The sequence below is a fragment of the Coregonus lavaretus genome, assembly GCF_964263955.1.
Source record: "Coregonus lavaretus genome assembly, contig: HAP1_SCAFFOLD_205, whole genome shotgun sequence".
Classification (NCBI taxonomy): domain Eukaryota; kingdom Metazoa; phylum Chordata; class Actinopteri; order Salmoniformes; family Salmonidae; genus Coregonus; species Coregonus lavaretus.
In genome coordinates this window covers 611694-626281 of record NW_028164026.1, presented here as the reverse complement: position 1 = coordinate 626281, position 14588 = coordinate 611694, and the positions used below count along the sequence as shown (strand labels likewise).

The 14588-nt window shown below is 41.8% G+C and overlaps 2 protein-coding genes across 3 annotated transcripts in view; both read left to right on the top strand.

Annotated features, from left to right (window-relative positions):
- The first annotated feature begins 41 nt into the window (after nucleotides 1–41).
- LOC311117565 (uncharacterized protein C9orf85 homolog) lies at nucleotides 42–7879 on the top strand. Of its 2 annotated transcripts, XR_014611669.1 has the most exons (5): nucleotides 42–216; nucleotides 431–537; nucleotides 840–953; nucleotides 5703–6278; nucleotides 7780–7879. XR_014611669.1 is itself a non-coding variant. In XM_084192496.1 (4 exons), exons 1-4 carry the CDS (start codon nucleotides 115–117, stop codon nucleotides 5911–5913), a joined length of 534 nt encoding a protein of 177 aa, XP_084048622.1. In that variant the 5' UTR covers nucleotides 42–114; the 3' UTR covers nucleotides 5914–7879. The 2 variants fall into 2 exon arrangements, 1 of the variants encoding a protein (XP_084048622.1); XM_084192496.1 differs by having other exon boundaries at nucleotides 5703–7879.
- A 3710-nt stretch (nucleotides 7880–11589) lies between these two features.
- LOC311117559 (guanine deaminase-like) overlaps nucleotides 11590–14588 on the top strand; it is a 28081-nt gene continuing 25082 nt past the window's right edge. The window contains exons 1-3 of the mRNA XM_084192486.1: nucleotides 11590–11797; nucleotides 14074–14162; nucleotides 14277–14448. Of these exons, the coding sequence (XP_084048612.1) occupies nucleotides 11669–11797; nucleotides 14074–14162; nucleotides 14277–14448 (390 nt within the window). The 5' untranslated portion in view covers nucleotides 11590–11668. The remainder of the gene's footprint in view (nucleotides 11798–14073; nucleotides 14163–14276; nucleotides 14449–14588) is intronic.

Genomic DNA, 14588 nt, shown 5'->3' with positions numbered 1-14588 from the left:
AAATTGTAGCTCTTTATTCGACGTCACTCATGACGAGGCATATTCTTCCGGGTTATTTTGTCATGCCATGTGTTGTGGTATGTGAGCTCAAGCGCTAGTTCTGTTTATATCAAAATGAGTTCTCAAAAAGGCAACGCATCTCGCTCACGAGGACAGAAGCACCAAAACACGACTGCTTACAAGAACGACAAATATGGAGCAAGTGTTCAAGTGAAGGTACGGTCTATGACTGGCTGGCTAACGTTACATAGCGCCTTGCTTCATTACAAGACATGATGGCAGTGCGTTAGCAAAACAGTTGGCTAGCTAGCGAACCATTTGGATTCATTCTGTCTGGCAACTATGTCTACCATACGTATGGATAATGCTGGGCTGATTGTAGGTCTGTTTTACTTTTCCCTGTGTAAATCTGGTGCTGATGTTGTTGCAGATAGCAAACTCAAAGGTCCACAACGGATTGTGCCAACGCTGCAAGGAAGTTATTGAGTGGAAAGTCAAGTACAACAAATACAAATCCCTCACCCAACCTCGAACATGGTGAGTACACACACACGCTGAAAATGTATGCACTCAGTGTCGTTTGAGATAAAAACGTTTGCTAAGTGGCATATTAATGATTAATGATCCAATAGTGAGCCAAATAGAGGTAGGATGTACTCAGGTGCATGCATTTATCCCACTTATCTAGCCCGACAAAGCTCGCCGTCATTTTTACAGTTGATTATGTTTTACATTTTAGATTTATCAAGGGAAGCTTTTTTGGATTTGAATGGGTGAAATGTTGGCTAGGGAAGGGGTGGAGGACATGGGTATTCAGGGGGTGTTTCTGTGTGTTTCAGTGTGAAATGTTCTCAGAAGACCGTGAAGGATGCGTATCACGTCATTTGTAAACCCTGTGCCCTGAAGCTGGAGCTTTGTGCCAAGTGTGGGAAGAAAGAGGACATCGTCATTCCGTGAGTGTTCCTACACTATGGTGTATGTGTGAGTCTAATGCCCACAAGCAGTGTGCTAAGCTGGCAGAGATGTTGCTTGGAAACAGTGATGTCTGTTTCTACTGCCGTCTACTGGGTGAAAACAAATAGTCCACATTTACCTTGTTCATTGTAATTTTTTTATTTTATTTTTTATTTCACCTCTATTTAACCAGGTAAGCCAGTTGAGAACAAGTTCTCATTTACAACTGCGACCTGGCCAAGATAAAGCAAAGCAGTGCGATAAAAACAACAACACAGAGTTACATATGGGGTAAAACAAAACAAAGTCAAAAATACAACAGAAAAAAAAAAAATATATATATATATATACAGTGTGTGCAAATGTAGCAAGTTATGGAGGTAAGGCAATAAATAAGCTATAGTGCAAAATAATTATAATTAGTATTAACACTGGGATGATAGATGTGCAAGAAATGATGTGCAAATAGAGATACTGGGGTACAAATGAGCAAAATAAATCACAATATAGGGATGAGGTAGTTGGGCGGGCTAATTTCAGATGGGCTGTGTACAGGTGCAGTGATCGGTAAGGTGCTCTGACAACTGATGCTTAAAGTTAGTGAGGGAGATAAGTGTCTCCAGCTTCAGAGATTTTTGCAATTCGTTCCAGTCATTGGCAGCAGAGAACTGGAAGGAATGGCGGCCAAAGGAGGTGTTGGCTTTGGGGATGACCAGTGAGATATACCTGCTGGAGCGCATACTACGGGTGGGTGTTGCTATGGTGACCAATGAGCTAAGATAAGGCGGGGATTTGCCTAGCAGTGATTTATAGATGGCCTGGAGCCAGTGGGTTTGGCGACGAATATGTAGTGAGGACCAGCCAACAAGAGCGTACAGGTCACAGTGGTGGGTAGTATATGGGGCTTTGGAGACAAAACGGATGGCACTGTGATAGACTACATCCAATTTGCTGAGTAGAGTGTTGGAGGCTATTTTGTAAATGACATCGCCGAAGTCAAGGATCGGTAGGATAGTCAGTTTTACGAGGGCATGTTTGGCAGCATGAGTGAAGGAGGCTTTGTTGCGAAATAGGAAACCGATTCTGGATTTAACTTTGGATTGGAGATTCTTAATGTGAGTCTGGAAGGAGAGTTTACAGTCTAACCAGACACCTAGGTATTTGTAGTTGTCCACATACTCTAGGTCAGACCCGTCGAGAGTAGTGATTCTAGTCGGGTGGGCGGGTGCAAGCAGCGTTCGGTTGAAGAGCATGCATTTAGTTTTACTAGTGTTTAAGAGCAGTTGGAGGCTACTGAAGGAGTGTTGTATGACATTGAAGCTCGTTTGGAGGTTTGTTAACACAGTGTCCAATGAAGGGCCAGATGTATACAAAATGGTGTCGTCTGCGTAGAGGTGGATCTGAGAGTCACCAGCAGCAAGAGCGACATCATTGATATACACAGAGAAAAGAGTCGGCCCAAGAATTGAACCCTGTGGCACCCCCATAGAGACTGCCATAGGTCCAGACAACAGGCCCTCCGATTTGACACATTGAACTCTATCTGAGAAGTAGTTGGTGAACCAGGCGAGGCAGTCATTTGAGAAACCAAGGCTATTTAGTCTGCCAATAAGAATGCGGTGGTTGACAGAGTCGAAAGCCTTGGCCAGGTCAATGAAAACGGCTGCACAGTACTGTCTATTATCGATCGCGGTTATAATATCGTTTAGGACCTTGAGCGTGGCTGAAGTGCACCCATGACCAGCTCGGAAACCGGATTGCATAGCGGAGGAGAAGGTACGGTGGGATTCGAAATGGTCGGTGATCTGTTTGTTAACTTGGCTTTCAAAAACTTTTGAAAGGCAGGGCAGGATGGATATGGGTCTGTAACAGTTTGGATCTAGAGTGTCACCCCCTTTGAAGAGGGGGATGACCGCGGCAGCTTTCCAATCTCTGGGGATCTCAGACGTTACAAAAGAGAGGTTGAACAGGCTAGTAATAGGGGTTGCGACAATTTCGGCGGCTAGTAAGCTAAATAATAACTATGTTCTCATTTAGCATGTAATTTGTTGTTTTGAATGACCGCTATCAAAATACTGCATAACACTGTCCTTTTGGATTCAAGAAATGGTAACTACACTGAACAAAAACATAAACGCAACATGCAAAAATGTCAAAGATTTTACTGAGTTACAGTTCATATAAGGAAATCAGTCAATTTAAATAAATTCATTAAACCCTAATCTATGGATTTCACATGACTGGGAATACAGATATGCATCTGTTGGTTACATATACCTTAAAAATAAGGTAGGGGCGTGGATCAGAAAACCAGTCAGTATCTGGGGTGACCACCATTTGCCTCATGCAGCGCGACACATCTCCTTCGCATGGAGTTGATCAGGCTGTTGATTGTGGAATGTTGTCCCACTCCTCTTCAATGGCTGTACGAAGTTGCTGGATTTTGGCGGGAACTGGAACACGCTGTCGTACACGTTGATCCAGAGCATTCCAAACATGCTCAATGTCTGGTGAGTATGCAGGCCATGGAAGAACTGGGACATTTTCAGCTTCCAGGAATTGTGTACAGATCCTTGTAACATGAGGCCGTGTATTATCATGCTGAAACATGAGGTGATGGCGGCGGATGAATGGCACGACAATGGGCCTCAGGGTCTCGTTACGGTGTGTCTGTGCATTCAAATTGCCATCTATAAAATGCAATTGTGTTCGTTGTCCGTAGCTTATGCCTGCCCATACTATAACCCCACTGGGGCACTCTTGTTCACATACACGCTGTCTGCCATCTGCCCGGTACAGTTGAAACCGGGATTAATCCGTGAAGAGCACACTTCTCCAGCGTGCCAGTGGCCATCGAAGGTGAGCATTTGACCACTGAAGTTGGTTACGACGCCAAACTGCAGTCAAGTCAAGACCCTGGTGAGGACAACGAGCACGCACATGAGCTTCCCTGAGAAGGAAATTTGTGTAGTAATTCTTCGGTTGTGCAAACCCACAGTTTCATCAGCTGTCCGGGTGGCTGGTCTCAGACGATCCCGCAGGTGAATAAGCCAGATGTGGAGGTCCAAAATTTGAGAGAAGGTTTTTGTGTTTATGGAACATTTCTGGGATCTTTTATTTCAGCTCATGAAACATGGGACCAACACTTTACATGTTGCGTTTATATTTTTGTTCGGTATAGCATGTTCAAGGGCTACCCGGACTATTTGCACTGCCCCCCCACCCCATCCTTTTTACGCTGCTGCTACTCTGTTAAGTATTTATGCATAGTCACTTTAACTCTACCCACATGTACATATTACCTCAACTACCTCAACTAGCCGGTGCCCCCGCACATTGACTATGCAACGGTACCCCCCTGTATATATAGCCTCCCTACTGTCACTTTATTTTACTGTATATATAGCCTCCCTACTGTCACTTTATTTTACTTCTGCTCTTTTTTTCTCAACACTTTTTTGTTGTTGTTTTATTCTTACTTTTTTGTTTAAAATAAATGCACTGTTGGTTAAGGGCTGTAAGTAAGCATTTCACTGTAATGTCTGCACCTGTTGTATTCGGCGCATGTGACCAATAAAATTTGATTTGATTTGAGTTTAAAAAGAATGTTTACCACAGTCTTAAATGTTTTCTTACCTCGAGATTAGCTCTATGTCTAAATCATATTATAATAAAGGCATGAGAGACCTGCCCCACATAATTATACTGCTCTCCACTGCTTTATTCAAATTATTATGAAATGTGTGTGTTGCAAGTGCGCAAATTCTGGTAACTTTAAATGGCCTTCAGTGGTGATACCCCTTTGTTCAAGTACTCTCATGAAAATTATTTTGAGTACTCATGTTAGCACTTTAAATCTGGATCAAATGAAATGTTATTTACATGTCTATAGCACATTTCTTACAACAAATCCATTTCAAGGTCCTTAACATATAGAAATTGGGCGTCAGGTAGTTTAGTGGTTAAGAGCGTTGTGCCAGTAACCGAAAGATCGCTGGTTCTAATTCCCGAGCCGACTAGGTAAAAAATCTGTTTGTGCCCTTGAGCAAGGCACTTAACCCTAATTGCTCCTGTAAGTCGCTCTGGATAAGAGCGTCTGCTAAACAACTAAAAATATATTTCACTGCACTTGACATGAACACATCTTAGTTTGAAAATGTCAGTGCTTATAAATGTAACCTATTAGTAATCCCTAATAATAACACGAGTGCATAGGGAAGACCAGGGAAATAACTGTCAGTTTCAATATCTCCAATCAGGAACTAGCTAGAATCATGTGATTCACTGTGCACATGCTCAATTTAGTTGCAAAGTCATGTGAAGAGTCAAGTCACTGTGCCACGCTCAGCAATTTTTTAAATTTTCTTATGTTCAATAAAAATGCATTCATTCTTGAAATGCATGTGTTAATTATAGTCATTAAAAAAATAATTATGCTAAATTTTACCACAAACACTTACAACTGACCCTGACCACGGGGTCAATTGAAACATACTGTAACTGTCCTTGTTTGAGACAAAATCATGCATTCTGTTTGAGACAAAATGATAACTATATCAATTTGTAGCAGACAAATTGAAGTTGTTTGTATTAAGTGTTACAATTATCCCCGTATCCACTACTAGTTCAATAGGTTTTTGTGTCTCTGAATAACCACGTGTGCTGTTGGGCACTAGTACTTTCAGGTTGTAAAGATCAAAGGGTTCAATTTTTCATGATTATTTTTTTCATTCCGCTTCCACCTATAGGGTTAACACAAAGGAGGAAGAGGAGGAAGACCCCAATCAAAAGAAGACCGGACGCACTCGGAGGAAGAAGGACTTAGATGAGTTTGACAATGACAATGACTTTGGCGATTTGAGCAGTGACTATGAGGACTTTCCCAGTGACTCGGGTCTTGAGAAGGCAGGAGGCAAGGTCCCTATCCCTGACGTGGCACATGTTAGTTTCAAAGACTAAAGACAGCTAAACCAAGATCACCCTAACTGTACCTCTCCTGTATTCATTGAAATGGATTAATATACTTATCCTCTGTGATTATACATACTTTTGCATAGAAGCCTCCACAGTAGATTTCACCACTCTAAAATACAATAGCCTACTTATATTTGGTGTTGGGACATTTAAATGGACAAGCCCACTTTCAATTAACTGTTTTATAATAAATCCTATGAGACATCAATTTTGTTCTGTTTTGATAGCTTTAAGGAAGCGTTATCCTGTCGTGTTTGAAGGACAATTGACAAGCATTACTGTGATAAATTCATTATAGTGACCCCGCAGCTTTTCTCATTGAAAAAATATATCCAGTGTATATAAATATAGTAATACACACACACGTACACATACAGTGCATTCGGAAAGTATTCAGTCTCCTTCACTTTTTCCACATTTTGTTACGTTACAGCCTTATTCTAAAATGGATTAAGTCATTTCCCCCCCTCATCAATCTACACACAATACCCCATAATGACAAAGCACAAACAGGTTTTTAGAATATCTCATTTACATAAGTATTCAGACCCTTTACTCAGTACTTTGTTGAAGCACCTTTGGCCGCGATTACAGCCTTGAGTCTTCTTGGGTATGACGCTACAAGCTTGGCACACCTGTATTTAGGGAGTTTCTCCCATTCTCTGCAGATCCTCTCAAGCTCTGTCAGGTTGGATGGGGAGCATTGCTGCACTGCTATTTTCAGGGCTCTCCAGAGATGTTCGATCGGGCTCTGGCTGAGCTACTCAAGGACATTCAGAGACTTGTCCCGAAGCGGTGTGCTTTGGATCGATGTCCTGTTGGAAGGGTAACCTTCGCCACAGTCTGAGGTCCTGAGCGCTCTGGATCAGGTTTTCTTAATGGATCTCTCTGTACTTTGCTCCGTTCATCTATCCCTCGATCCTGACTAGTCCCTGCTGCTGGAAAACATCCCCACAGCATGCTGCCACCACCATGCTTCACGGTAGGCATGGTGCCTGGTTTCCTTCAGACGTGACGCTTGGCATTCAGGCCAAAGAGTTCGATCTTGGTTTCGTCAGACAAGAGAATCTTGTTTCTCATGGTCAGAGTCCTTTAGGTGCCTTTTGGCAAACTCCAAGCGGGCTGTCATGTGCCTTTTACTAAGGAGTGCCACTCTACCATAAAGGCCTGATTTGTGGAGTGCTGCAGAGATGGTTGTCCTTCTGGAAGGTTTTCCCATCTCCACAGAGGAACTCTGGAGCTCTGTCAGAATGACCACTGGGTTCTTGGTCACCTCCCTGACCAAGGCCCTTCTCCGCCGATTGCTCAGTTTGGCCGGGCGGCCAGCTCTTGGTGGTTCCAAACTTCTTCCATTTAAGAATGATGGAGGCCACTGTGTTCTTTCGGGACCTTCAATGCTGCAGAAATGTTTTGGTACCCTTCCCCAGATCTGTGCCTAGACACAATCCTGTCTCGGAGCTCTACGGACAATTCCTTCGACCTCATGGGTTGGATTTTGCTCTGACATGCACTGTCAACTGTGGGACCTTATATAGACAGGTGTGTGCCTTTCCAAATCATGTCCAATCAATTGAATTTACCACAGGTGGACTCCAATCAAGTTGTAGAAACATCAAGGATGATCTATGAAAACAGGATGAACCTGATCTCAATTTTGAGTCTCATAGCAAAGGGTCAGAATGCTTATGTAAATAAGGTATCTCTTATTTATATTTTTATTTTTTGTGCAAACATTTCTAAACCTGTTTTCGCTTTGTCATTATGGGGTATTGTGTGGAGATTGAGGGATAAAATGTATTTAATCCATTTTAGAATAAGGCTGTAAATGTAACAATGAAGGAAAAAGTAAAGGGGTCTGAATACTTTCCAAATGCACTGTATGTCCCCACAAAAGTTTTGAGATTGATTCTGACAGTGAAGGTGTATTTTGTGTAATAAAACATTAAGAACACCTGCTTTTTCCATGACACTGACCAGGTGAAAGATATGATCCCTTATTGATGTCACTTGTTAAATTCACTTCAATCAGTGTAGATAAAGGGAAGGAGACAGGTTAAATAAGGATTTTTAAGCCTTGAGAAAATTGAGACAAAGATTGTGTATGTGTGACAGTCAGGGGGTGAATGATCAAGATAGAAAATGTAAGTGCCTTTGAACGGGGGCTGGTAGTAGGTGCCAGGTGCACCGGTTTATGTCAAGAACTGCAACACTGCTGGGTTTTTCACGCTCAAAAGTTTCCCGTGTGTATCAAGAATGATCCACCACCCGAAGGACATCCAGGCAACTTTACACCACTTTGGGAAGCATTTGAGTCAACATGGGCCAGCATCCCTATGAAACGCTTTCGACACCTTGTAGAGTCCATGCCCTGATGAATTGAGGCTGTTCTGAGGGTAAGGGAGTGGAGGGGATGAAACCCAACATTAGGAAGGTTTTCCTAATGTTTGGTATACTCAGTGTAGCTCTGTTTATAGATAATTATTTCATCTCTTTGCCATGGTGGGACATCGTCTTCTCTCAGTTCTGTCCCTTTCAGCGCTACAAGGCTAAGTGGACCATGTGAGTCATGCTAACTTGTTATCATGCTATTAACACAATTCATTGATGATCTTAGAGCAGGTTTTTAGTGCCTTTTGGTAATGCTCACATGCGTTTGTTCTGCTTATTCAAACACACGTAATCGAAAACACATGATCGAAAGTCCAGTGACGTGCTCTGTCTAACTTAAAGGGACAGTTGACCCAAATAACAAAACTGTTTCCTTGCCTTGAAAGTCTAATATGCAAATGCAGTCCTTCCTCGAGCACGGTCTGCTTTAAAACACTACAATGATTAGTCTGTAAATGCTGCAAAGGCTGTCTTGCTGTCAATTGAAACCGTAGTGTGCATGTGCTTTGAAATATGAGTAGTGTTTAAATTAAGAATACTATTTTATTTACATTAACTGTTACAGGCTTTGTTTTTCATTTTTGATTTCAAGGTTGGTTTTATTTAGGTGTGGACGCACGCTGATTGGAATCATCCTAGTTGGTCAGGATGTGTTGCACCTGTTGCCTCATTAGTTTCACCTATGCTGGCACAGGTGATATTCAAGAGCTGCACAGCCCATGCTTCAGTTGGCATGAGAGATGTTTGAAGAGCTACATGGCTGTTTAGCTCTTCCTCTAAGTTTGATCTTGTTTCCTCTGTTTGGCTTGCTCCACGTTTTGTTTTTACTCCCTAAATTGTTTTTTTCTTTTTTTTTTCTTCTTTAGTTCGTCTATTATGCAGATCTAGTGGGCGTCCATGGTGGGGGTTTGTTAAGACCCTACTTGAGTTTGCTTGGCCAGCACCCTGTGAGTAAGGCACACCAATGGATGCCTTTCAGAACCCGTTTTAAAACCACACCCGCTTCGTTTTGGTTGTCAGTGGCTCATTTGTTAGATCCCTTTTTCACTCTGGAGTGATCTTTTTTTTGTTTCTTATTGTTGAACTTAACAGTACCCTTTTTTGATTTTGTTTATTTTTAGACAGTATTTTAAACTCCAAGCATAGCTGCGGGAAGTAGGGGTGCTGAGGGTGCTCCAGCACCCCCTGAAATCAGAATGTGAAAAATAAATGTATTTTTTTCACAAAAGTAGTACACTGGGCCTTTTAATAGTCCAGTATTAGTGGACCCATATAGTCATCTGTAGGTTGTGCAAATGTATTTATTTCAGCAACCCCCCCCACCAACCACTTCCAGCAGGCTGACTCCAAGTATCTCACATTTTTAGTGCTCTCTGCTACTTTTATTATTTTTTCTCAATAATTATTTTGGATGCAGATTTAAAATGTATGCCAAACACCCCTCCCCAAAGAAACTTTCTATGAATTTAATTTCTGGACGATACAAAACAAACTTTGGGCCAAACTCACTTGGAATGCCCAGGGAGATTCAGTGTTGAAGCAGTGAGCTTTAGTGCTGAACCAGCAACTTGTTTGAAATTGTCTGGATTATGACATAGAAGTTGCTAAATATGATTGTCTTTTGGTTCATTTCATTTGAAGATGTTGGCCAATTTACATGACCTATTGGGCCATATCATATCGGCAGGTAGCTTAGTGGTTAAGAGCTTTGTGCCAGTAACCGAAAGGTCGCTGGTTCTAATCCCCGAGTCGACTAGGTGAAAAATCTGTCTGTGCCCTTGAGCAAGGCACTTAACCCCTGATTTCTCCTGTAAGTCGCTCTGGATAAGAGCGTCTGCTAAAATGACTAAGAAATGTAAAAAAATATATATATATATCAAGTACTATTAGTCATTAGCATCCTACCAATCTCTTGATAGTTTCAACCATATTTTGAAGCAATATATTTTATTTTGCTAACATTATTAAAATAACTTTACATTTTAGGTTATGATGGGGTTAGTCATATTAACTAAATGATGGGGTTAGTCATATTAACTTAATTCATGAGGCAGTTATAAGTGATATCCTTCTGCAACCAAGTGGATACTATTGTGATGTTTTTCAGAGTTGGCATTTAATTAGTAACTTGACAATTTAACAGAATATTCAGTGTCTTTACCACATATCATTCGGTGCCCTTCCTAAGCCATTGGAAAAGCTCCTTGGTCTTTGTGGTTGATTATGGAGGTATACGCCTATTTAAAAATCATGTTAACACCTAGTACTACACACAGCTGGAATCCATGATGCAAGTTATTTGGTAAGCAAACTTGACTAAATAACTAATTTAGGCTTTCCGCAACAAAGGTGGTGAATATTTTTCAAGATATTTGTATACCTTCCCTCTCATTTACAATTGTGTAAAAAACAAAAAATCGAGTCCCTAGCAGGGAGGGAGGTAAGCCTATATATACTCTCCTCTCACCATGTCTAAGCAGTCCTTGGAGAACACGTCTAGGCTATGCCAAAAATTGCTTATAGAGACTGGAGAGCGAAACTATCGTACGAAAATGAGTAATGCACCATTGCTCATGCACAAGAACCTATTTTGATAACCCTACTATAAACTAATAATAACAACAATTGCATAGAAGTTCCATTATTTTACAATCAACACAATTTGAACAAGACTTGTGCCTTAACAACTTATTGCGATGTAGGCTAGCTAGTTGTAGGCTAGATGTAGATTTGGGAGTGTGTAATAGCTTAATACCCTCATTGTACAAGGAGTTGTTTATTGTAAAGATAGACTACATCTTGGCGACGCGTTGATTGCGTTCGTTTTGGAACTGGCTTGCCTCCCAGGTGTCCCGTTTTGGACTGCGAAATCGGCTCAAAACAAAAGTTCTGTAGAGTATGAGTAGGATTTTGTGTTCACATGCAAATTAAACCACTTAATCTGCCTTTCCAATGAAAACTAGTTTGAAAATGCTAACATATTTTATGAAAAAGAGATGTACATTTCTGAAAGATGCATCATGCTACCTTGTTGAAAACATGACCGAGTGGCGCTGATTAGCCTATACTGTTCGATTTGAGAAAGGCGCTCCTCCCTCACCGCTTTTGTCCATTCACGACACGGGCCATAGCCCGGTGCACTTAATCAAACTCCCTCAATATGTGGAAAAAAAAACCTGCTATTGCTGTCCATGCGGGCGCACGCTTATTGGCCAGTCCCACTGTGCCTACAGGTGGAGTCGCGCCAATTGGTGCGCAGATAACCGCCCACTATCCTCGCCGAGGATAAAATCGTAACGTGATTAATTTCTATAATCAAACTGCCGGTCCCTGCTCTTTGACCTGTACAGAGATGACGAGCTTCAACGAATCCGCTGTGGGAATTGCGCACGTCTACAGGGGGACATTTGTGCACTCCACCTATCACAAAGCCGTGGAAATTCTGGAGGATAGGCTACTGGGAGTGGACACGGAGGGGAAGGTCTGTCACAGAAGGAAGTTGTGAAACAGTATTTTAATATCTCTTACGAGCATCATACATTATTTCAATTAATTTAGAAATAGGCCTATGTAGGCCTAAAAACGTTGCATTTTAAACTTGATTACCCTACTTTACATAGGCATAGTACACTTACATGTTTTTCTACTCTTTTATCCATTATTTATTTGTTGCCGGAGTCTATACATTTTACAAACATGCATAGGCTCGGTAAATATTTTCAAAATACTGTAATGACAAACCTTGGCAAACAAAAAAATTCCCCCAAGCCAACATTTTATTCGTTTTTTTTTTTGTGTGGCCTACACAAATAACATTTACTTCAAAAGAAGACAAACCAGTTTCATTTGATCCGTTAAAATTGTGTGGCGTGTAACTCGAGTAGAACTAGGGTTATTCCGTGACAACTGTCACAAAAGTTGTGAAATGTAGTCAGACTGTGTAGCAATATATTGCTTTGTCATGCATGTGATGCAAGATGTGTAATCTGATGCCTTTCTTAATTGCACCTGATGTGTTACAATACAGTGGGGAAAAAAAGTATTTAGTCAGCCACCAATTGTGCAAGTTCTCCCACTTAAAAAGATGAGAGAGGCCTGTAATTTTCATCATAGGTACAAGGCAACTATGACAGACAAATGGAGGAAAAAAAATCCAGAAAATCACATTGTAGGATTTTTAATGAATTTATTTGCAAATTATGGTGGAAAATAAGTATTTGGTCACCTACAAACAAGCAAGATTTCTTGCTCTCACAGACCTGTAACTTCTTATTTAAGAGGCTCCTCTGTCCTCCACTCGTTACCTGTATTAATGGCACCTGTTTGAACTTGTTATCAGTATAAAAGACACCTGTCCACAACCTCAAACAGTCACACTCCAAACTCCACTATGGCCAAGACCAAAGAGCTGTCAAAGGACACCAGAAACAAAATTGTAGACCTGCACCAGGCTGGGAAGACTGAATCTGCAATAGGTAAGCAGCTTGGTTTGAAGAAATCAACTGTGGGAGCAATTATTAGGAAATTGAAGACATACAAGACCACTGATAATCTCCCTCGATCTGGGGCTCCACGCAAGATCTCACCCCGTGGGGTCAAAATGATCACAAGAACGGTGAGCAAAAATCCCAGAACCACACAGGGGGACCTAGTGAATGACCTGCAGAGAGCTGGGACCAAAGTAACAAAGCCTACCATCAGTAACACACTACGCCGCCAGGGACTCAAATCCTGCAGTGCGAGACGTGTCCCCCTGCTTAAGCCAGTACATGTCCAGGCCCGCCTGAAGTTTGCTAGAGTGCATTTGGATGATCCAGAAGAGGATTGGGAGAATGTCATATGGTCAGATGAAACCAAAATATAACTTTTTGGTAAAAACTCAACTCGTCGTGTTTGGAGGACAAAGAATGCTGAGTTGCATCCAAAGAACACCATACCTACTGTGAAGCATGGGGGTGGAAACATCATGCTTTGGGGCTGTTTTTCTGCAAAGGGACCAGGACGACTGATCCGTGTAAAGGAAAGAATGAATGGGGCCATGTATGATGAGATTTTGAGTGAAAACCTCCTTCCATCAGCAAGGGCATTGAAGATGAAACGTGGCTGGGTCTTTCAGCATGACAATGATCCCAAACACACCGCCCGGGCAATGAAGGAGTGGCTTCGTAAGAAGCATTTCAAGGTCCTGGAGTGGCCTAGCCAGTCTCCAGATCTCAACCCCATAGAAATCTTTGGAGGGAGTTGAAAGTCCGTGTTGCCCAGCGACAGCCCCAAAACATCACTGCTCTAGAGGAGATCTGCATGGAGGAATGGGCCAAAATACCAGCAACAGTGTGTGAAAACCTTGTGAAGACTTACAGAAAACGTTTGACCTGTGTCATTGCCAACAAAGGGTATATAACAAAGTATTGAGAAACTTTTGTTATTGACCAAATACTTATTTTCCACCATAATTTGCAAATAAATTCATTAAAAATCCTACAATGTGATTTTCTGGATTTGTTTTTCTCATTTTGTCTGTCATAGTTGACGTGTACCTATGATTAAAATTACAGGCCTCTCTCATCTTTTTAAGTGGGAGAACTTGCACAATTGGTGGCTGACTAAATACTTTTTGTCCCCACTGTAGCTCACTTAACAATATATGGATACATTATATTTAAATGAATTGATCACCTTGTTGAGTCTAGCTGGCTCTGATTGTCTCCCTGTTGCTCTAATCAGGACCTTGTCTCTGGTTGGTTCTCATGTTGACAGATTGCTTTCATTGGGAGTGGGAAGGAAGTGGACAGTCTGTCACAGAAGTGGGGTTTTGAGGCGTTGGCTGTTACACAGCTTGGTCAGCAGTGAGTGACGAGTCCTTTCTATGAGAGTAACACTGATTCCAAATAATTCACTACATCTGTTTGTGACAGAACACACCCCAGTTATTATCCTAAAGCCCATTTTGTTGTCTGTAGTGAGTTCTTCATGCCAGGGATGGTGGACACCCACATCCACGCATCTCAGTACAGCTATGCAGGCACAGCCCTTGACCTGCCCCTGCTACAGTGGCTCAACATGTACACCTTCCCAGTGGAGGCCCGCTTCAAAGACCTGGATTTCGCCTGCAATGTCTACACCCATGTCGTGGTGAGCTGTCTGAGCCACACTAACACACCTCAGCCCATAGAAGTCATCAGTGCCCTGTTCAGTATGCACCAAATGCAAGAAAACAAACTGAAACAGGGACTACCTGAACTTGTCTAATAAGAAACACTCACAAAATGTTT

Excerpts from the sequence above, each read along its gene's own strand:
- LOC311117565 (XM_084192496.1), top strand. The coding sequence starts at position 115 with ATGAGTTCTCAAAAAGGCAACGCATCTCGCTCACGAGGACAGAAGCAC. Across the intron at positions 217-430 it reads GAGCAAGTGTTCAAGTGAAG|ATAGCAAACTCAAAGGTCCA; the intron begins GTACGGTCTATG and ends ATGTTGTTGCAG. Across the intron at positions 954-5,702 it reads AAAGAGGACATCGTCATTCC|GGTTAACACAAAGGAGGAAG; the intron begins GTGAGTGTTCCT and ends TTCCACCTATAG.